At 39.1% G+C, this 25,037-nt stretch overlaps 1 protein-coding gene across 1 annotated transcript in view; it reads left to right on the plus strand.

Moving 5' to 3' along the window:
• Positions 1-25,037, plus strand: part of KIF18A (kinesin family member 18A) — a 144,534-nt gene that overhangs the window by 79,822 nt on the left and 39,675 nt on the right. Inside the window, exon 12 of the mRNA XM_075065226.1 lies at positions 3,119-3,357. Coding sequence (XP_074921327.1) covers positions 3,119-3,357 — 239 coding nt within the window. The remainder of the gene's footprint in view (positions 1-3,118; positions 3,358-25,037) is intronic.

Consider the following 25,037-nt stretch of genomic DNA (forward strand, 5'->3'; position numbering starts at 1 on the left):
ATCCTGGTCATGTGGTCTCTAATATACCCCTACTGCTATAGTCTTATTATACAAGCATGGAATTGCTATTCATAGAGATTCTGTGGAACAGTTTGGTTCATTTAAGATTTGATTAATTTGATTCTACGCTTTCTTTCACATACAGTTTCACTCCTCCACTAGCATGGCCTGTTCTGTCTTTCTGATGTGTTTTGTACCCTGGTATTACTGTGTCCCATTGATTTATCCTCATTTCACCAAGTTTCTGTGATGCCTCTTATATCAATATCCTAATTTAAGACGAGGCACTCTAGTTCACCCATCTTATTATTTAGACTTCTAGCATTGTTATGTAAGCACTTTAGAACTTGTCACTTTTTAGCTGTCTGCCATTACATGATGTAATTGAATGAGACATTTTTTTTTCTTTTGACTATTTTTCATCAGATGCTACCTGTATTTGATCATTTTCCATCCTCTCCTCCTTATTAGGACATAGCGAATCTCCATTTATAGATCCTCCTCTAAGGGATGTCCAAACCATGTGCTCCTCTGCACCTGTCAGCTTTCCCCCAGCCTTTAGTTTAAAAACTGCTCTATGACCTTTTTAATTTTTAAGCGCCAGCAATCTGGTTATATTTTGATTTAGGTGGAGCACATCCTTCCTGTATAGGCTCCTCTTTTCCCAAAAGTTTCCCAAGTTCCTAATAAATCTAACCCCCTCCTCCCTATACCATAGTCTCATCCACGCATTGAGACCCTGCAGTTCTGCCTGCCTCACTGGCCCTGCACGTGGAACTGGAAGCATTTCAGAGAATGCTACCATGGAGGTCCTGGACTTCAATTTCTTACCTAGCAGCCTACATTTGGCCTCCAGCACCTCTCTCCTATCCTTCCCTAAGTCATTGGTACCTACATGTACCATGACCGCTGGCTCTTCCCCAGCGTTACACATAAGCCTATCTAGATGTCTTGAGAGATCCACAACCTTTGCACCAGGCAGGCAAGTCACCATGCAGTTCTCCTGGTCATCTCATACCCAACTATCTATGTTTCTAATGATTTACTCGCCCATTACTAATACCTGTCTCTTCCAAATAACAGGTAGGTTGATCTGCAAGCAATTAAGATTATTTTGAGCTGCAATTGTCAAACTTCTCAGAGATCATATTGCATCAAAGCTATTTTGAAAACATTTTCTTATCTGTAATTCTCTCTGGTATTTCAAGCATATGGAGCTTTTAAAGAACTGAATATTGCTGACACTTCAGTTGTGTTACCACTGAATTATTAGATCGTCCCATGTTACTAGTATACTTCCAAAACAGAGTTGTTTAAAATATGTCTTTTTATTACATTAGCATTTAACTTCCAGAGCTGTTGGATTTTTTTTCCTTTCTTTGTTGTCAAATTTCGTATGTTGCAGTATGCTTCTTTTTATTGGCAACAAAAAGTGAGTGAACAGCAAACAGGAGTTGAGTAAAGGATATTCCATATTAAGACCAAGTTTAAGGTAAAGTTACTTGCAAGCAGCACAGAACTTTTAACAAAGGGATGGAGTGTTTGGGCAAGATATTTTCATTCACTGATGCATTGGTCCATCAATGGCTATTAGCCAAAGTGAGCAGGGATGATGTCCCTAGCCTCTGTTTGCCAGACGCTGGGAATGGGCAACAGAGGATGGATCATTTGATTCTGTTCTGTTCACTCCCTCTGAATTACCTGGCATTGGCCACTATCGGAAGACAGGATACTGGGCTAGATGGACCTTTTGGTCCGATCTCGTATGGCCATTTTTATGTTCATTTACAATTCGTATAGTCCCTATCACTGCCCTGCAGAGTGCATGCATTCCAGAAGATCCCCTGCACAATACCGTGCATAGCTGTGATTCTCTGTGTCCCACTCTTCTCCTGTCCAGTGGACCATAAGTGCAGACTGCAGTGGTAGCCATAGACCTCATAGAGGATGCTGATATAATTTGCGTATGTGTACCAAACAATAAAGCACAGGGAGATTATAAACATCAGTGTTAAGGTACATTGATCAGTTTTGCTGTGTCGCAGGCTAACCTACCTGAGCTAGCTTGACTCCAGCTATCTCAGGTAACAATAGCAGTGGAGACAGTGTAGCACAGGCTATCGAGTAGAATATGTAACCAGGATTCATGACAGGCTGGTACTGCCTATGCTGTGCTGTCTCCACTGCTATTGTTAACCACGCTAGCTGGATTTAAGCTAGTTAAGATAGCAAAAGCTGTGCACAGGCTAGCCTATGTTGACATACCCTTAGACTTAAGTGGCTTTTAATGATAAGCGAAGTCTACTTTTGTTATGCAGAAGCTGTTATACAGCTAATGGGATTCAAGAAAATTAGATGCTTTGAGCAGATTTTTTAAAATCAACTATCCATGTTAAATGCCATTACTGCAAACAACACAAGTGCTGAATAAGCCACACAAACTTACAAACCTGAAACTGGAACTCTGGCCCACATTTTGGATGCTGTATAAAAAGTGACCACCACCACTCTGGTGCCTGATTGAAAAATAATTGAATTAAAAAAAAGTCTGTGTTGGTTATCTGATGAGCTATATAATTGAAAAATAAATATTATCCCTCTAATAATATCTTTAATATTATCAAAATATATCAACCATACTTCTGTGCTATTTTTCATGTTTTGGTGTATTGCACAGTGTTATGAAAATATTACTTACTTCGATGATAAAGAATTTTCATATACATCATATTTAATAGTTCAGGGAACAGACCACCACCTAAATTAGCAGTGATTTCTGCATGGAGTTTTAGTACTTTTCAGAAGTTGATTACACTTCTTTCAAATTGAATCAAACAATAAGGCTACTAAATCAACAATAGGCTTTAAGGCCAGAAGGAACCAATGTGATGAACTAGTCTTACCTGCTGCATATTGCAGGCCACAGAATCTTGCCTACTCACTCTCTAGTTTAAACCTGCAAGTGACCCAGGCCACAATCTGCAGAGGAAGGAGAGAAACTTGCAGGGGTTCAGCTAATAGTAGTTTTTATGTCGTAGTTCATAGCTAGGTTACTGTTGACTAGACTAAAACTTTCATTTAAAATTATCTTTGTCTGGGGTTTTTTGTTTGTTTGTAGAGTTCTAAATGCTTTGCTTCCCGTTCTAAGAAAACAGTACTTCACCTTAAAAGAAGCAGGTTTGGCAAATGCTGTCATTGAGGCTAACTTCAAGGAGGTTGAACAGCTGATTCAGAGACCAAAAACGGTAATTTGGGCTGACCAACCTGTTGAAGAGGAACCTAAACAAAATGATCAACCAGAGCTGTCTGTTATCCTGGCATTTCCACAACTTGCAAGCAATCCAAATACACCTTGCCGTAAGTATATAATTAAATTTTCTAATGAGAATAATATGCAATGTTTTCTCAAAAAGCCATGATTGATATGGATAGATTACTTAACATTCATATTTAGCAATATAGATTGGCAGTGCCTGCATTTTTTATGTGAACTGTGTCTGTTAAATTGCCATCTATCCCAAAAAAATCTTGCAAACACAATCCAAACTTTTGGTGCAAAATGGTGGTCATGAATCAGCTACTGTTGTGGATACAGAGAAAATGTATATGGAGGAAAGACAATTCCCCCTGTCCTCAAACCTGCCTCAAAATGCCATGTCTGCTAGAAGATGGACCGTTCATTATGTCTAAGCATCTGGTTTCAGTTTTTGCCTGGATTTAAGTAGATACAGTGGCACCCTTGGATTGTTCAGTTTAATCTTCCTTTAATCTGACTGAATTTCCATAATTGTGGTATAATCTACACAGTGAACTCTGAATGTAAACCAGTAATCAGTAGGTTTGGGCATTTTGGGAAGCCTAGAGGAAAATATTGAATTAACTTGCCAAATGCCCCTCTTAGTCTGGCTATTTGTTGACATGAATCAGGCATTTTGCAGGTATTGCTAAAGTTGGTGGAACGTCGGCAATTTCTTGGCAGGTCATTTAAGGTTTGGGGGTGGGGGGGTTATTTTAATTGCGTATATTTCTTCTTTCTTTTACTTATAAAAAAAAATAATGAACTTCCAACAAATCGGATAGAGCAAAGAGGAATCAGACATGAAAACATAATCGCTGATCAAACAGTTTGAATGATGCAACATTAACTTTTTATAATCTATGAAAAGCAGATCCTAAAGGCCACCATATTTACATACTCATCTTTAACTCTATGGGTACCTTCTCTCCACTTGTATCAGCTGTCTTTTTCTCTCATCTGTTTGAGTGTCCTCTAACTTTAGTGGTTGTCCATTTAAATTTATGAAAGATATCTGTAAACAGTCAAGAGTCATAAAAAAAACCCTTGGCTTTCACGTAATAGTCAAATGTGACAATAGCTAAGGCTACGTTTTAGTCACAGGTATTTTTAGTAAAAGTCATGGACAGATCATTGACTGTAAACAAAAATTCATGGGCCTGTGACCTGTCGGTGACTTTTTTACTAAAAATGCCTGCCCTGACTAAAACTTGGGCAGGGGGCTGCTAGTGCTTGGGGGGAGGGGGTAGTCTAGGGGCGCTGCAAGTGCTGGGAGATGTGGGCTGGGACCCCTGCTGGTCCTGGGGGAGAGGGCGTCAGACCACGGTGCGTGGCCCGGGACCCCTGCTGTTACTTGGGGAGGGGATTGTCGGGGCTTCCTATTCGGCTCCGCGTCTCTACAGCTCCTAGGTGGCGAAGGCAGGGTCTCGGCTGCTCCCGCCACTAGCACTGGCTGTTGCAGCTCCCATTGGCCAGGAGCCTTATCCAGTGGGAGCTGGGAGGCCTGCGAGCAGCATGCAGTGTAGGCCTCCTCCACCGCCTAGGAGCTGCAGAAGGACCATGCCACTGGGATCTGGGGAGCCCCCCCCCACTCTCCAATTCCCTGTCCCTAGCCCTGAGCTCCCTCCCACACACCCAAACTGCTGCTGCTGGCCGCTGCAAAAGTCATGGAGGTCACAGAAAGTCACGGAATCCTTGACCGCCGTGATAGACTCATAGCCTTAACAATAACTAGTTTTGTTCTATTGTGTGGGGATTTTGGTCTACTTATAGTCCTCCTAAATCTGTTTTGGTGGGATAAACTTATTTAAACTTTTCATAACTATCATCTGAGTGCACTATTCTGAACCACTGCATTTTCAAGGTGAGGGGTGGAGTTTCTGGTTATGAAAACTGGCTCTCTTCTCATTACAAACTAAAATATGATGTTTCACTCTACATATAAATGAGTGGATTTGCCTACTTTTTCTTGTTTTTAGTTTAAATAACAATGTAATTAAAATTAGCTTTGCAAGTGTTTCATGTAAATGGTCCGTGAAACATTTTTTTTTTTTTTTTCAAATAAGAGGTGGATACAGCTGTTACAAGCCTTACATGTATATATCTGGAAAAGTTTTTGTTTTTTATGTTGGTGATGTATGGATATGCCCATAAGTGTTCAGAGTATTTATGACAGGTGATGAGTTTTGTTTAGATTTCAGCTATCATTTTCTGTAACTTCTATTCCCTGCCATTCTGCCATGTCAAGCTAAACACTTTTCCCATGTGGAACAAAACATATCTACTTTTGTTTCATCCACCTCTCTACAAATCCTGTGTGTAACCCACACATTTTTGGGGTATGGTGCTCTGTCCCCCTTTAGTGGCACCAAGACCACTTAGAGATTAATGAGTCCGCCACAGCCTTAGCTAAGAGCTATGTGGCTGTTAGCTCATGTAGTATAGGCTCATTCATTTAGCTTTAGAGGTCCCAGATTCAATCCCACCCACCAACACCGGGGCTGTCGGCGTTAAATATACATTTAGAGTTTGATCCTGCTCTTATTGAATTCAAACCCGTTCGTGCTTTTGAACCAAAATCATAAGGATAGACTTCAGGTTTCCACACCGTTCAAAGGGATTGTGTTTGGATTAGTTGAGGATGATTCCCCATTCTCAATTTGTCTACTGTTCAAAGGCTTCAAGTGTTCCTTGGTGAACATAACCCACTTCTGTTTGTTGGATTTCAGGTTTACCTACGCGAATGCAAACCACTTGTTTCAGTTGAGGTGATGCTTTTTTACACCAATCTTGACTTTTTAATGCAGACATGGTACTTGACCTGGAAACTCCCAAGTAGATCTTGTTCAGTGCTTTTCTGTAGACTCTATGCAAATCATGGAAGAAACTGCCTTCTTAATGGAAGAGTTTTGTAGCATTGCCCCGAAAGGCAATCAGTTCCAGCAGCACATGTTTTTCACATAGTTCATTTAGCTAAGCATGCACTCTTTTCATTTCCTCTTGAGGGTTGATTAGTTATGTAACTATGATGTAAAGCTTGTAGGAGATGTCCCCAGTTTCCTTTCCAGAGTACTGGAGATTTTTATTCTTCACCAAGAACCATATTTTTTCCCCTGAGCAGCTAAGTTGTTGGCAGCCTATCCTGAAATGATTTTTCTTCATAGCAAGATGATCCACATGTTTTAATGGGCTCTTTTTTCTGATTATTTATATACTATCTAAAGCTTAGCAGTTAGGCACTGTTCTACAACAGCTTAAAAAATTAGTCAAGCCATAAAATATGACATAAAACTGCCAATCATTGCTGTATTAAGAACCTGAAAGTTAAATTAACTATAAATAAATTAAAACTAACTTAATTGATTTTCATTGTCTATGCTGAAAGAAATCCAAAAAGTACACAGAGTGCAAAAAGTGACATCAGATTTTTGATATATTTACTTGAGATGGTACTAAGAGGAATGGTGAGAGCATATAACTTAAGTTGAGAGTGACCTTCAAAAGAGAAGCCTTCTCTTGAATAGTTTTCTTTTTTAATGGTACCACTATTATCCCTGGTACAATAATGATACGTTGCTTAAAATATTCCCATATTTGAAACCATCGGGCCTATATTGCCCATTTTTCTTTGTAAATTTAATAAATATTCCAAATACCTTAGGCATTTCCTGATGCATATGGAAAAATGCAGTGTTTGGAAGGAAATTAGTTACTTTTTGTGGTGGAATGTATAAACCCTACACCAGAATTGAAGGGGTTAAGGAGCAACTTGAGGCCCAGGCAGCCTTCTCCGTCCCCTCCTGCAGTGCATGCTCCAGCTGGAGGTGGAGTTTAAAAGGGAGACTGACAGCACAGATGGGGCTGGACAGGGCAAGGAGAGAGACTTACCCTGAAAGCTCCTGAAAAAGAATGGTACAGAAACCTTTCTCTGGAAGAAAGCCAGCCTGCTGACCCCAGAGGGGCTGAAGGTTGAGCTCTTTACCTTTTCTGTGTTATCGTGTCAAACTAAGACTTTGGTGGGGTAACGAGTGGTAGGAAGTGGCCTAGGAGGCAGCCTTAAGGTGCTCCTGGGTGTTGGGCATTGTTGCTTCTCAGATGGGCTGGGCCCAGAGCCCTACCAACTAGGGGGCTCCCTACCAACCACCTTGTTACAGAGGGCATGAAAACCCTCTCTTCCAGACTCTCTGTTGGGGAAACCCAGAGAAGGTAAAGGCTTTGCAAGCTGCATTGGCTGGAACTAAGTATCCTCAGGGGTCACTAAACAGTCCTCTCCCACCCCGCTTTCCTTTGGGAGGCTGTAAGACCCAATATCTTCCTTGGGACTCTGTAACCCTGGAGAGTGATGCATCTCGTTGGAGACCTGACCAGAGGATCAGGGTGGCACCCACCAAAAGGCAATCTGGCATAGGACACGATAATGGGCAATGAGAGAAACTGAAGGTGAGGTGAGTAGAGATCTTGTGCCCTAACCATTAGGCAACACTGCCAGTGAGCACCACCAATCAGAGTCTTTTATTACTCTCCTGGCTGAAAAGTAGCTTGTCTGTCCTGCACTTTCACTGCATAGTTCTAAAATTCATGAAGATGGCTCTTCCTCTTGTTGGCCTGTACTGCATTTGTGTTTAAAAGACCTATTCAGAAAGGTAAAATTATTTAGGAATGGCTATGCTTTCAAAATCTTCTACAGATTTAACTTTGTCACCAATTTTGTTCCAAGTTGAGGCTTGAGGAGACAATCTTTTTGTCACAAAATGTAGATAACAAAGCTTCTAAGAAACAAAAAGTAGGTTAGAGAACAATATTAGCATAGAAAAACATAATTCTCTCTATACTAAAGAGGGAACAAAATGGTGAGACAGAAATGGGAAGGATGCAGTGTTGTCTTATTCTTTAAAGACCCCCAAAAATAAGTTTTCTCAGAACTAATTCATTTTTTCCCAAAAGTCATTTCAAAAGAATGCTTGGCAATCATTTAGCAATACCTGACCTGACTAAGATCTTTAGTAAACAAATATAAAGGAAGATTTATACAGATGTATTTGGTACATTGATTATTTTATTTTATTTTATTTTAGTTCATAATATGTTCAAGATGTTGGAAAGGAAATAGGCTTTTGCATCAAGACTGAACAACAGTGACCACCTGTTACACAGTGGTCATTATTCCTTATTTTAAAATCCATATTTCACATGCATCATAATTGCATGGACTTTACTTGTCAACAGTAAAACATAACTGTTCATTTTTTGGCGCTTGATTTTTATTTTTAATTTCATTCATAAGTTGAGAGAATTAATTTTAAAATCTACAGTATTTTATAAATATGTATTTCCTCTTGAATGTTTCTGAAGTTTTGTTTTTAAATGCTTTGTGTTTGGAGAAGTGAATTGGTGGTAATAAAGTGTTTCATTCACATTAAATTGAATTATGTATACAGTATGTTTTAATAAAGTATTATGAGTCTGGGGAGGCCAACAGGAAGGGTGTGTTTTAGGTCAACTTGTTAGTAGATGTAATTTACTGCACTCGCATCTAAATATGAATAGCTTTCAAAGAATGAGCATTGTGGGGGGCGGGGTATTATAAATGTCTTCCTGCAGAAATGAAATACTATTATGATTAAATATGCTAATCATGCTGTGCCAGCACTCATGGGTCATATATTAAGATATATTAGGGAAATATAACTTCCTTTTCAGTATATGTTTACAAAGTTATTACATTTGTTTGACTGAACTAAGAAGATTCTAATTATCATTTATTATCCATTAATGAAAGTTCCAAATATGTCACTCTAGCTATCTACAAGTAATTATGGTCAGCGTAGGTGTAAAACTGAAATAGTACAGAAAAACAATGTCTGCAGCCACAAAGGAAATTGCTGACTTTTTCACGTCATAAAACACCAGGCAGGAAATTTTTTTCTTTTTTACAACATTGTCCTTTTGCTTACAGTCTGTTAAGAAAATGGAAATGTGAAACTTTTTTAAAGTTTACCGTCAAATCAAGGTAGCGTCAATGGCTGACACATTCAACAAACAATAAGAAAGCTATAATTTTAAAAAATTGGAAATTAATACTTGATGCTTCTGTCGCATTAATTTATAAAATAGCTGTCATGTGGAACTAAAATGGTATGCTTTAAATGATGGAAGTAAACTCTGTTGTGACACTTTTCACATGATAATCATGCTACCTAGCAATCTAAAGCAGTTGAAGTATTGCAATATGAGGACATGGGATTGTTTAGTCTGCAGAAGTGAAGAATGAGGGGGTATTTGATAGTTGCTTTCAACTACCTGAAAGGGGTTCCAAAGAGGATGGATCTAGACTGTTCTCAGTGGCAGCAGATGACAGAACAAGGAGTAATGGTGTCAAGTTGCAGTAGGGGAGGTTTAGGTTGGATATTAGGAAAAACTTTTTCACTCAGAGAGTGGTGAAGCACTGGAATGTGTTACCTAGGGAGGTGTTGGAATCTCCTTCCTTAGAGGTTTTTAAGGTCAGGCTTGACAAATCCCTGGCTGGGATGATTTAGTTGGGAATTGGTCCTGCTTTGAGCAGGGTGTTGGACTAGATGACCTCCTGAGGTCCCTTCCAACCCTGATATTTCATGAGTCTATGATTCTATGACAAGGAAAGAATTACAGTTGCAAGCCACTAGTTTTTCATAGGTTGCTATGGGATTTAAACTAGGCTTGCTGGAAATGAGGAGACAGTATAATTAAGATTTTAAGCATCTGTGGGATACTTCTTTCTCTCCCCTGCTTTTCAGTTACTTGGGTCAGGAGGAGCAGCCTGTTTTACTTTATAAATTTTCTAAGAAAGTGTTCTGGTATGGTTCTGAGAGAAATCACTCACAAACTCTTATTCACAGGAAAAGTCTGAAGATCCATTACAATGGTTCTTACTCTTGAGCTTGCTGCTTCTTGGGGGCATTAACCAGATTTGTCAATCAGGCAGACTGGGAATGGTTATATTGCTGAATACCCAGCCAGCTAGCCAGTTTGAATTGCCTCCAGTGGCTTGCAGGAAGTCTTTACCAGATCTCCTGTTCAGGGCAGCAAGAAACCAAAACAACCAAGAAAGGATTCTGTGCGTCACTGAGCTGTTGTTTTAACATCAAGTGGGCCCTGCAGCAGGATTTTTTTGAAAGCCCTTCTGAAACCAAGGTATGTATTTGGTACATTCAGCAGCTTTCATTGTAGGCTCCCTGGAAGAACATCAGGAGCCTAGAGAAGTTTGGCAGAAGAAGGTGCAAAATGCCAGGCTCACCAGACCCACTTATGCCATGGTCAGCCATGCCATAACTGCCAGGCTAATCAAAGCCTGCTTGTGCTGCAAATCAGTCATGCCATGCCTGCGTGGGTCACAGGACGCTGCTCATTGTGGGTCGACCATGCCCCATCTAGCCAGCCAGCCAGCCTTCTCTGGAGGACTGAGAGGGAAAGCAATGCAAACATGGATTTCCTTAAACCTTTAGAAGCCTTTCACCATCTTTTGCAAAGCATATTCAGATATCTGTTAGCTCTTTTCCCTATGCTGATCTCATATCCCCACATGCACACACTACTGGTGTCATTAGTATTACTGACACCGCCAATGGGTGGAAACTGTATCCTCTGATCATGTAAAGTTAGATTAGAAAAAGCCCTGGAGCAATCTTGCATTGGCAGAGATGGCAACCGAAAGTTCTGATACTTTTTTATCTCTATTACATAGCAGGTTTAAAAGAACTACTTTTATCAGCATACAATAGCTATCTTAAAAACCACATTGAAACCTTCCTTGCAAAATTTCATATAAACACCATAGGCAAGAAATTCCTGATTCCCTATGTTTTCAATTCTACTTGCTTATGCAATTTGCTTATTTTCATTATAGGAAATAAATGCTATAGCTAAGGTACTTCAATTCGTTTTTTCCACTGTTGGAGTGTGAATGGTTTTGAGGCGGGTATTTTTGTGTTTTAAAAAAAAAAATCTAACTTTGCTGAATTATCTATAATATCAAGATTGCACAACCAAAACTGCAAAAATGAAGAAATATAATTTTTTTACAGCAATAGTAACTTGGTCATGTTGTACATAAGCAATATTTTCCAATTTTTTCCCCTAAAGTGTGTATCTTAATATTTGCTTTTTTTCTTAGCATAAAGTTTGTAGATTGCACAAAATGGCTGAAATGACATTGTTCCCAGAACTTTACCTTTTGCATCTCCGAACTTTAGTGATTTTATTATGAAACCTTAGCCTAGAATTGCTATATAAGTTTTGTGCATTAAACAGAACCTTATCTTTTCTCATTAAAACATAAAATTTGCAAAGTGTATACTGTTGTTGTTGTTCAACAGTCAAAATACACATTCATTTCAGAAGTTGCTCAAATATACTAATTCTTTGGTTTGAAATTACTTCAATTACAAATTAATCTTTGAGAAAAATCTGTCATCTTCCTATGGGCTAAAGGAGTGTTTTAGGAACAAGTTAGAAGATAATTTTATTTGGTTGCAGTTTGTGTATGTTGAACAGAATCTAAAATTATTTGGAGCTGTCATTGAATAAAACATAAATGATGTGTAAAATTCAAGATACAGAATAGGTATAAGTTCATGAACATAGTCTTAAGATTTCATCGATTTAGGGTCTTGGGTAATAGAGTGACCCATACTATTCACAGTGTAGAATGGGGGGTAGGGGGTGCATGGGGGAAAGATGCACAAAGCTAAGTTGAGGGCCATAACTGGTATTTACAAGTATTTCTGTGAATGAGGACGTTCCTGGCATGGTTTCAGGCATCCCATTTCCTGAAGCCTTACTGTGCATTAGTAGTGAGAGAACAATATTGATTTACAGGAAAAAATGGCATCCATTACCTTCCCTAGTGACAAATACTAAAAGTAAAGTCAATTTACTCTTGTGTGGGGCAGGGACAATGGGAATATAGTTGTATGATAGTTTAAAAAAAATGATTAAAACAGGAAAAACATTTTTCTGCCTTATTTAAAAGACTTGTTATATACTGAAGAGCTCATTCACCCTGTCCTAATATGACTGACTTCCTTCATGTTGAATAAAATATTAATAATGACTAACATGCCAGTCCCATGAATGCAAACTGTTTTCTAGCCTTTTCACATCATAACTATTGTTATAAGAATGTCATTAAATTGCCCACCATAATGATCCCTCTGGGTCACATGAATATTCAATAGCTGAAATTCATTCACTAGACATAATTTGCAATTCGGAATTCCGTGAGTCAGAAAGTTGTTAAAAGAATCAGAATTTATGATTAGTGTAGTAATTGGATCAATCATTTGTAGCCCAGAAATGTTTATTGAGATGCATACATTAATATTTGATTTCACTTTAGCAGAACAACCTGGCAGACTTAATTTAGCACAGTTTCCAGAAATATCCCCTCCTGCATGTACTAACATGAGTTCTAGAAGAAGAAGAATCCTAGTTATTATTTTGTCCCAAACTTCAATTAGAACTAATCCAATTCATCAGTGTGTCTTTGTCACAAACCCTACTTATTTGGGCTGTGACTCATGATTGCTAAATACTGCATTTTGCTTTTCACATTAACTTATACCTCTGTAAATCTCTTTATGATTGTACACTCACCTCTTGATAAATTAGTTCCTCAGGGTAAAGTCTTCTGGGCAAACCAAAGGTTGATCAAAACCTCCTGCCTCTTTTATTTGAAGTGACACTTTAAACTCCTTCTTTAAATCACTGTTGCACTGAAACTATTTATATATAAAATCATCTGGTAAAACAGTTGATCGATAACAAATTTTGGCAAGTATAGACTTAAAATTCATTAGTCAACTACTATAGATCAGTCAGTTTAGTAGGTATGTGCTCTGTTTTCAATGAGAAATTCTATTTTGAGAATTTTACTCAAATTCTATTTTGAGCATTTTACTCAAGGAAATCCAATTGGTGATGTCACTTCCATTGTAAAATATATTTTGCTCTAGTCCCTTATCTTTAGTGTAAATATTTCTATTGCATATCAAACATCTGTATATACTGAAAGCACTAATTGTAGTCTTCGTAATGACTTGTTCTCATATAGCAAGCAAAAATAATAGTTTAATACTCCTGAGCTCCAGTGATCAGCTGAATGGGACTATTAAAACTTTTACAGTATAGTAAGCAAGAGGGGGAAAATCCATACAAATCAGAATATTTTGACCAATTTTACAAATTGTCTTTTTCAGATAAAAACATACTTTTTACGTTACTATAGGTGTGCCTATCTGATACCTACATTGTAGTCAATAAGCCTAATACTAAAATGTTGTTTGAATGGCTCTACAGGATAAATACAGTCAGAACCATTTCAGATGGTGAGATTTCATCTTTCAAAAGCTCCATTTTGTATGCACATTTTTATTTGCTATACCACATAAGTTTAATTAAATGTTTGTCATGTTGGATGGCCTTCTTTTCAGACTTTTTTTTGTACTTTATTTGGACATTCATTCAATTTTAGTTGGTTATCTAGGAATAAGATGTATTCCCACTTAATATTCATTTTAATATAAACCGTTTTAATCAACGGTCTTGTTGATTGGCTTCTTGGATGTTAGTCATCACCATGTTACTTTTCAACATGTAAGTTTTTCATAAAATGTTTTATATTAGTGGATGTAGCAAATAAGAATGTACTGACTCCTTATTCATTCTGTTTGCACAATGACATATTTAGGGAGAAATTAGCAAATTGCACATAGACTAAGAAGCATCCGTCCTCCCACAAAGTACTTGGAGGACTCTGGTTAATGTTAGGTCAATCAAGGTATAATATTACCCCAAAGTTGCATGATAAAAATGTTTCAGTTAGTGAAATAAATTCCAGAATTACTTCAGTCCTTTAAATTTGAAACTGTTTTGCCTCTCCCTGAATAGATGCAAGTATAAAAGGAAGGCTGTGTAAAATGACTGCATGTCTGCACAATCACCTGGATCATTCTTTTGAACTCACAGCTGTATGGCCCCATACAGCATAGTTCACATAGACTAAGAACAGATTCTAATAAGATTTAGAAAATAGGCCAGTTCCATACCATTATGAAAAGTAGCATTCAATCAGTCTGAACATACTCAACTGCAAATTGATTGACAATGTTACATACATGATTCTCCTCTTTTAATATGTCTTTGTATACATTACCTAAGTATTCAGATCTCTTATTTGGACAAGACTTGCCCAGAATTGATTGTGCTACCATTTAGAAAATAAAGAGAAGCAGTTCATATAGGTGTTTAAATTTTAGGGATATGGTATTTTCAGTGTCAGTCAGTTGTACCAAACTGTAACTTTCAATGTGCATCAGATGTTGGGAGCGTGTAATACAAAATAATATTAATATTAGGCCTGTCGATTAATCACAGTTAACTCGCAATTTTAATTGCACTGTTAATAAATTTCAGTTGGTATTCTATTAAGTATTTTGGACGTTTTTTCAACATTTTCATATATATTGTATTCTGTGTTGTAATTGAAATCAAAGTGTATATTGTTTTTATTACAAATATTTGCACTGTAAAAATGATAAACAAAACAAATAGTATTTTTCAACTCACCTTATACAAGTACTGTAATGCAGTCTCTTTGTCGTGAAAGTACAACGGGGTGGGCAAACTTTTTGGTCCTCAGGCCATATCTGGGTGGGGAAATTGCATGCAGGGCAATGAATATAGGGCTAAGGCAGGGGTTTGGGGTGCAGGAGGGAATGTGTGGTGTGGGAGGGGATGTGGTGTGCAGGAAGGGGCTCAGGGAAAGAGGTTGGGGCACAGATGGGGTGTGGCATGTACGAGGGGGCTCAGGGCAGGGGGTTGGGGTGCAGAAGAGGTTCGGGGTGCGGGCTTCAGCTCGGGACAGCTTACCTTGAGCAGCTCCAGGATGACAGCAGCGCACAGCGGGGCTACGGCAGGCTCCCTGCTTGCCTTGGCCCCATGCAACCCCTGGACGCAGTCAGCACCATGTCCCTGCGGCCTGGGAGGTGGGGGGGGTAGAGGGCTCCGTGCACTTCCCTCGCCTGTGGATACCTCCCCTGAATCTCCCATTGTCCGCGATTCCAAATTCCCAGCCAATGGGACCTGCACGGGGCAGTGCCTGCAGTCAAGGGCTGCTCACGGAACCCTCTGCTCTTCGCTTTCCTAGGGGCTGCAGGGATGTGATGCCAACAGCTTCTGGGAGCAGCGGTGGGGCCAGGGTAGCCTTAGCCCCGCAGCGCCACAGGAATGACAATCCCATGGGCCGGATCCAGCCTGTGGGCTGTAGTTTGCCCACCCCTGAAGTACAACTTACAAATATAGATTTGTTTGTTTGTTACATAACTGCACTCAAAAACAAAACAATGTAAAACTTCAGAGCCTACAAGTGCACTCAGTCCTACTTCTTGTTCAGCCAATTGCTAAGACAAACAAGTTTATTTACATTTACAGGAGACAATGCTGCCCTCTTATTTACAATGTCACCAGAAAGTGAGACCAGACATTTTCATGGAACTTTTGTAGCCAGCATTGCAAGATATTTACATGCCAGATATGCTAAATAGTCATATGGCCCTTCATGCTTCAGCCACCATTCTAGAGGATATGCTTCCTGGCTGATGACGCTTGTTAAAAAAAAGATGCGTCAATTAAATTTCTGACTGAATTCCTTGGGGGAGAAGTATATGTCCCCTGCTCTGTTTTACTTGCATTCTGCCATATATTTCATGTTAAAGCAGTCTCAGATGATGACCCACCACATGTTGTTCATTTTAAGAACACTTTCACTGTAGATGTCGCAAAAGGCAAGGAATCAATGTGAGATTTCTAACCAACCCAAGGTTTAAGAATCTGAAGTGCCTTCCAAAATCTGAGCAGGACAGGGTGTTGAGCATGCTTTCAGAAGTCTTAAAAGAGCAACACTCCAATGCAGAAATTACAGAACCTGAACCACCAAAAAATAAAATCAACCTTCTGCTGGTGGCATCTGACTAGATTATGAAAATGAATATGCATTGATCCGCGCTGCTTTGGATTGTTGTTGAGCAGATCCCATCATCAGCATGGATGCATGTCCATTGAAATGATGGTTGGAGTATGAAGGAACGTATGAATCTATAGCAAATCTGACACATAAATATCTTGCAATGCCGGCTACAACAGTCCCATGCTCTCACCTGTTCTCACTTTCATGTGACATTGTAAACAAGAAGCGGGCAGCATTATCTCCTGCAAATATAAACAAACTTGTTTGTCTTAGTGATTGGCTGAATAAGAAGTAAGACTGAGTGGACTTGCAGTGTCTAAAATTTTACATTGTTTTATTTTTAATGCAGTTTTCTTTTGGTTCATAATTCTACATTTGTAAGTTCAACTTTCATGATAAAGAGATTTCACCACAGTACTTGTATTAGGTGAATTGAAAAATACTATTTCTTTTGTTTTTTTACAGTGCAAATACTTGTAATAAAAAATAAAGTGAGCACTGTACACTTTCTGTTTTGTGTTGTAATTGAAATCAATATGTCTGAAAATGTAAAAAACATCCAAAAATATATAAATAAATGGTATTCTATTATTAACAATGTGATTAATCATGATTAATTTTTTTAATCACTTGATAGTCCTGATTAAAATCTTCCATATGTAGTTACCCCTTGTACCGAGGTCTGTAGAAGAGAGTCCTCACAAAAAGGCTTCCAGTCACCACTACTTTGCCCAAGTTTAACTGCAGTTCTCTTTGCAGTTTCACTTGTTACTTTTTCAGCTTTTAGTTAAAAATGATAGCATTGGCATAGCTGGAAAATAAGAATCCTAGAACACTATATAAAGAAATGTCTCCCCTGGAAATATTTGCAGCTCACTGTTTGTCAGCCATGTTAATGTGCCTGTAAATTTCCCCTGACAAATAAGATAGTGCCATATTAGAAGCCCAGAACACAACCAAACTCCTCTGGATGGTGCTGAATCTGCATCAGGAAAAGAAATTACTGCATAAAGAACAGTGTGTGTTAGAACTCCAGTAGCCTATGCTATTCCCAACCCAAAGAAAAGTTCATAGGACTTCATGGATGTAGTGTAATGGTACTTTTCATTAGCTTCTTCAAAACTGCAGAAGCTCTGTCTTATCTGTAACGCAAAAGCTAGATAAGATGTATACTAAAAAACACCCAGTTTTCTATGACAGAAAGATAGGCTCAAGGAATGTTTGCTGGACAAATCTGCTGAGATGTAGATGAAATGCATGCTCTTACAGCATATCTTAATAAATTATTGTGGGTTCAGGAATCCCCCATAAATTACTATCCTATCCTGTCGTATCACAAGCCTTGTAATCAGCTGAACTCTGGGGAATGCTTGTACTGTGTAGTAAGAGTTGTTATCCAAGACAAACTTTCCTTAACCTCTATTAATAATGTAATGGCTGATATTATGAGAGCCAAAAAATTTACCTATCTTGCTGTACTCAGCTTCAGTACTATTCTTTCCTTGTAAGATTGGAGTAACGCAATGTTAAAAATGTCTCTAATTAATTCACTTTGTTTGATAAGTTTCATGCCCATCTCATGTTCAATTTGTGCCGTAAGTACTTGTGAATTTGTGTAAAGCAGCAGTCTGTTAAATATGATCCTGGGTTTTATGAAATATTTGTATCGCCATACTACCTCAGAGTTCTTCCTAATCATGGTTCAGGATCCCCTTGTGGTAAGCCCTGACAAAAACAGGATAAAAAGACTGTTCCCACCCCAAAGGTGCTTATAATCTAAGTATAAAGCAAAGGAAACTAGATGTGGGTAGGGGAAGTAAAGGAAACAATGAGTCACCATTGGTCAACGTGATAGACAGTGGTCTCAGCACACCAGCAGCCTTGAAGTTGTCAAGTTTTCTGTAGGAATCCTGGGAAAAAAGAGTTTTTAGCAGGATTTGAAAGAGGATAATAGAACTTCCCAAAATAATTTGTAGAGCATATATTTTTACAAAAATATCAAATCCTGATTTAAAAATGGTCAATGATGGAAAATCCACCATGACCCTTGGTAACTTGTTCCAATGTCTCACCATTAAAAAATTTAAGAACATAAGTATGGCTGTACTGGATCAGATCAAAGGTCCATCCAGCCCAGTATACTGTCTACCGACAGTGGCCTGTGCCAGGTGCCCCAGAGGGAGTGAACTAACAGGTAATGATCATAGAATAATAGATTATTAGGGTTGGAAGGAACCTCAGGAGGTCATCTAGTCCAACGCCCTGCTCAAAGCAGGACCAAACCCCAACTAAATCCCCAAATGGCCCCTCTCAAGGATTGAACTCACAACCCTGCATTTAGCAGGCCAATGCTCAAACCACTGAGCTATCCCTCCCTCAAGTGATATCTCTCCTGCCGTCCATCGCCATCCTCTTACAAACAGAGACTAGGGATACCATTCCTTACCCATCCTGGCTAATAGCCATTAATGGACTTAACCTCCATGAATCTATCCGGTTCTCTTTTAAACCCTATTATAGTCCTAGCCTTCACCTCCTCAGGCAAGGAGTTCCACAAGTTGACTGTGCGCTGTGAGAAGAAAAACTTTCTTTTCTGTGTTTTAAACCTGTTGCCCATTAATTTCATTTGGTGGCCCCTAGTTCTTATATTATGGGAACAGGTAAATAACTTTTCCTTATTCACTTTCTCCACATCAACATGCATTTTATATACCTATATCATATCCCCCCTTAGTCTCCTCTTTTCCAAGCTGAAGGGTCCTAGCCTCTTTAATCTCACCTCATATGGGACCTGTTCCAAACCCCTAATCATTTAGTTGCCCTTCTCTGAACCTTTTCTAATGCCAGTCTATCTTTTTTGAGATGAGAAGACCACATCTATACACAGTATTCAAGATGTGGTGTATGAATTATATAAAGGCAATAAGATACTCTCCGTCTTATTCTCTATCCCTGTTTAATGATTCCTAACATTCTGTTTGGTTTTTTGGCTGCCACTGCACACTGCGTGGATGTCTTCAGAGAACTATCCATGATGACTCCAAGATCTTTTTCCTGTTAGTTGTAAGTTAAAATTAGCCCCTATTCACGATATGTATAATTGGGGTTTTTCCCAATGTGCATATTTTCATTTATCCATTATTTCATTGCCATTTGTTGCTCAATCACTTGGGACCCTTGGGAACACCACTAGATACCCCTTTCCATTCTGAAATTAGACATTTATTCCATACCCTTTGTTCCTTGTAATTTTAACCAGTTCTCAGTATCATGAAGGATCTTATCCCTCTTACCCATGACAACTTAATTATGTAAGAGCCTTTGAGTGAGGGACCTTCAAAGAGCTTTCTCGGAAATCTAAGTACACTGATGTCCACTGGATCCCTCCCTGTCCACATGTTTGTCAACTTTTCAAATAACTCTAATAGATTCGTAAGACATGATTTCCTTTTACAAGAACCATGTTGACTTTTGCCCAACAAGTGTTCTTCTATGTTCTTGACAATCTTTTTTTATGGTTTCCCAATTTGCCTGTACGACATTAGACCTACCCCGTCTGTATCTCGCGGTCACTCAGGAGGCCCTTTTTAAATATTGGCGTTACAATTAGCTATCTTCCGCTTCACGTCAAGCACCCCTTAAGGACAAGTTACAAACCATGGTTAGTAGGTTCCCAAATTTCACATTTGAGTTCTTTCAAAACTCTTGGGTGAATGCCATCATGGTCCACAGGTCGCTTCGTTACTGTCTCAAGTTTTCAATTAGATTTCCACAACCTTGTCTTGTAACCATCCTTAGATGTCACCCTACAGAAGGCCAGTCAGGTTTGGGAATCTCCACTAACCATCCTCACCATGAAGACTGAAGCAAGAATTTCATTTAGTTTCTCTTCAAGAATTCATTTTAGTTTCTAGTAAAGAGTCCACGTGCACTGTGCGTTTGTGTAGAAGAATACTTCCTTTGTATCATTTAGAAACCTGCTGCTTAATTTATTTGGTGGACTCGAAACACATAGTTCTTGTGTTATTGAGACGCAGCTACAACTAAAATAATTTACTTCCCTGAACACTCATGATTTTACTAGACCCTCACCCACTCCCTATAGTCATCTTTTTTCCAAGCAGAAAAGTACCAGTCTTATTAATCTCTCCTCATACAGCAGCCATTCCATACCCCTAATCATTTTTGGTGCCCATTTTTGAACCTTTTCTAAGTCCAATATATCTTTTTTGAGATGGGGTGACCACATCGGCACACAGTATTCAAGATGTGAGAGTACCATAGATTTATATAGAAGCAATATGATATTTTCTCCCTTATTATCTATCGTATTCTTAATGATGTCCAACATTCTGTTCTCTTTTTTGATTGCCACTGCATATTGAGTGGATGTTTTCAGAGAACTATCCACTATGACTCCAAGATCTTTCTTGAGTGGTAACAGCTAATTTAGACCCCATCATTTTATATGTATAGTTGGAATTATATTTTCCAATATGCATTACTTTGCATTTATCAGCATTGACTTTAATCTGCCATTTTGCTGCCCAGTCACCCAGTTTTGGGAGATCCTTTTGTAGCTCTCTGCAGTCTGCCTGGGACTTAACTACCTTTAGTAGTTTTGTATCCTCTACAAATTTTGCACCTCGCTGTTTACCCTTTTTTCCAATTCATTTATGAAATGTTGAATAGGATTGGGCCCAGTACAAACTCCTTGGGGACACCACTATTTACGTCTCTCCGTTCTGAAAACTGACCATTTATTCCTACCCTTTGTTTCCTATCTTTTAACCAGTTACCAATCCATGAGAGGAATCCTTCTTATCCCATGACAGCTTACTTTGCTTAAGAGCCTTTGGAGAGGAACTTTGTCAAAGGCTTTCTGAAAATCTAAGTATACCATATCCACTGGATCCCCCTTGTCCACATGCTAGTTGACCCCCTCAAAGAATTCTAGCAAATTTTGTGACGCCTGATTTCTCTTTACAAAAACTATGTTGACTCTTCCCCAACTAATTATATGTCTGACATATGACATAGATACAGGACAATATGTTAGTTTTGCTGATATTTATGGGGAACTCCTCCCAAGTATGAGGTGCAAGCCTCTCAGAAAGCATGAAGGTGCTTGTTAAAATTTTAGCAAGTGGACAATGGAGGCTGACATCATAGGCCAATTGGAGGTGTGAATGTTAACATCTGTATAGCAAATGGGATGATAGGTAGGCTGGGAATCAGCCATGAAAACAAGTAGCTTATGTTTAATGCAATAGAGAAGTGGGACCCAATGGAGAGATGACATGAGCAAGGGGGATTAGCAGCAGCATTCTCAATGGATATGAACAGGACAATGTTGCATTAATCAAGGCCAGAGAAGAATGATGCAGTCATTGGAATGTGAGATAATGAGAACTTGGACATGTTTTACTGTATCGATGAATAGGAAGGGCTATCACTGGATACATCTACACTAATAGCTGAGAGCTAGACTCAAGCTAGCATACTAAAAATAGCAGGGTGGACATTGCAATGTGGGCAGCGGCTTGGGCCAGCCACCCAAGCTTAGGCCTGGAGATCAGGCAGGCTTGGATTAGGCCAGTTATCTCAAGCTGCTAACTGTGCCACTATATCCCCACTGCTATTTTTAGCAACTAGCTTGAGTAGAGGTAGTGTGGGTCTGTCTATCCAGGTGGAGACACATGCTCCCAGCTGCACTGTAAATATAATCTTAGGATATGTCTACATAGCTGACGTTAAAGCGCCGCCACAGCAGCACTTTAACATGGCTGTGTAGTCGTGGCTCCAGCACTGGGCGAGAGCTCTCCCAGCACTGTAATAAAACCACCTCTATGAGGGCCATAGCTACCAGCGCTGGGAGGGTGGCTTCCAGCTCTGTAGCACTATCTACACTGCCACTTTACTGCTCTCAAGGGGGATGTTTTTTCACACCCTTGAGTGAAGAAAGTTACAGTGCTGTAAGTAGCCGTGTAGACAAGGCCTTAGAGATGTTGGTTGCATCTGCATAACAAGATTTAGATGTAGCCTGGATATAAGGACCTAGAAAGAGAGATGTATGTCCTCCTCCATCATGAATGATGTGAGGAAAGTGAATAAGGAAGTTTTATTTACCCTTCATATAGTACAAGAGCCGGGGGTCACCTAATGAAATGAATAGGCAGCCGGTTTAAAACAAAAGGAGGAAGTACTGCTTCACACAACACACAGACAATCTGTGGAACTCATTGCAAGGGCATATTGTGAAAGCCAAAACTATAACTGGGTTCAAAAAAGAATTAGGTTCGTGGAGGATAAGTCTATCGATGGCTATTAACCAAGATGGTCAGGGATTCGACCCCATTCTCTGGGTGTCCCTAAGTCTCTGACTGCCAGACACTGGGATTGGATGACAGGATGGATCACTTGATAACTGCTTTGTTCTGTTCATTCCCTTTGAAGCATCTAGCATTGGCTGCTGTCAGAAGACAGGATACTGGGCTAAATGGACACAGCCTAGCTGTTCTTATGTTCTTCCACAGCTCCTGTGTCTTTTCTCCTTTCTGGCTTTGACGCTTTGCTTTCTAGTTCCAGACTTAGCTAGCCTGAGCCTGTGACAGTAACATTGTAAGTAGTGTTGACAACTCTCCTAATTTTCTCATGAATCTCCCAATATTTAGTGTTTTTTCTTAAAGCTCCGTGTGCTAGAATAAAGAGTTTATAGTAAGATCTTCCCTTTATTTCTAGTATCTTAACCACTTTGCCTTAGTACTCTGTTTTGTTTTAACTTATTCTTTACTATGAATTTCATTCTGTTCATGTGAGTTATTTTAAAGGCATTTTTATTACTGGCTTATATTTGCCCAGATAGAACCCCTGCTATCTGTTTTTTATTAATTTACTTGTTTTGCAGTATGAAATATTTCTTACTGTGATGAAGTTCAACAAATTATTAATGTTGGCAATAATTTTGTTTTCTACCTATCTAATTCATGGCTTAAATGCTCACATTTACAGTTAATTTAAAAGTATTTTCTGTATTTAATCTTGTAGAATCTTCTAAAACTTGGCACTCTCTCCAAGATTTTTGTGTATCACAGACTTCCTTCCTAGTCATTCTTAGGACATTTGCATAACCCAGCATCTTACAGTAAGCAAACTTTCTGAAATTGGAACCTCATTGTCAGAATGTAGCTGCAGACAAATAGAACACTAACCACTACTTTTTCCCGAAACACACACTTTCAGATGCATATAAGCTGCAGCAAAGCCTCCTAAATTAATATTTAAAAATGTGTCCTGAAATGTTTAATGGATAGTTATTTCAAAGACTAGAAATGGATTTGCTGGATAAAGCTTTGTTGGATTTCAGAATAAAAGCTGTCCAAAAACCTTTAAATGAAAGCCTTGGTCACAATTTTTAGTTGTGACAGAAGGTACATATTCTGAATAAAGGGCATTAGTTTTACAGTAAAAATGTATACACTACTTGACAAAAGGCCAAGGATGAGAGAGCGGAACTTGTAGTGAACTATAAATGGAATCATTAGTGCTCTTGCAAGAGTGCCAATTGAAAGTAGTTTATAAACCAAAAAAAAAACAACCCCTCTTTCCTATCATTGGCCAATAGACTTTGAGAAAAATAACTGTCTCTACCACAGTATGTCTATAAAAGATAGTGGTAGGGGAAATTAAATGAGACTGGGAAATTATTTTTGAAACATATCTCCCATTTATGCTACACTCAGACAAAAATTCCACAGCTGTGAAATGAAACAGCATAACGAAAAAATCCTGTTGAAAGTCTTTAAGTTAAGTTTAGAGGTGAGAGTAACAAAAGTTATGTCATGATGGACGTGTGCTAAAGACCACCAGATCAGAGGTAGACGAGGCTTTCTTTGGACAACTAACTGAAGTTTCCAGATCACAGGGGACTTCAATCACCCTGACATCTGCTGGGAGAGTAATACAGCAATGCACAGACAATCCAGGAAATTTTTGGAGAGTGTTGGGGACAACTTCCTGGTACAAGTGCTATAGGAACTAACTAGGGGCCATGCTCCTCTTGACCTGCTGCTTACAAACAGGGAAGAATTGGTAGGGGAAGTAGAAGTGAGTGACAACCTAGGCAGAAGTGACCATGAGATGGTTGAGTTCAGGATCCTGACAAAAGGAAGAAAGAAGAATAGCAAAATATTACAGGTGGGAAACAACTGCTAAGTGCAGTTCTACAGAAAAGGACCTGGGGATTACAGTGGATGAGAAGGCTGGATATAGTCGACAGTGTGCCTCGTTGCCAAAAGGCTATGGCATATTGGTCTGTATTAGTAGGAACATTGCCAAAGATCGAGGGAGTGATTATCCCCTATTTGGCACTGGGTGAGGCCAACCTGGAGTATTGCATCCAGTTTTGTTCCCCCATACAGAAGGGATGGTGGACAAATTGGAGAAAGTCCAGCAGAGGTCACAAAAATGATTAGGGAGCTGGTGCACATGACTTATGAGCGGAAGGCCGAGAAACTGGGGTTATTTAGTCTGCAGAAGAGAAGAGTGAGGGGGATTCATAGCACCCTTAACTACCTCAGGAGGTTCAAAGGAGATGGAGCTAGGCTGTTTCTCAGGTGGTGGCAGAAGCATGGTCTCAAGTTGCAGCGGGGGAGTCTAAGGTTGGATATCAGGAAACAACTATTTCACTAGGAGGATAGTGAGCAATGGAATGGGTTACTATAGAAAGGTTGCGGAAATCTC

This window comes from Chelonoidis abingdonii, chromosome 4 (genome assembly GCF_003597395.2).
Source record: "Chelonoidis abingdonii isolate Lonesome George chromosome 4, CheloAbing_2.0, whole genome shotgun sequence".
In the NCBI taxonomy this organism is placed as follows: Eukaryota; Metazoa; Chordata; order Testudines; family Testudinidae; genus Chelonoidis; species Chelonoidis abingdonii.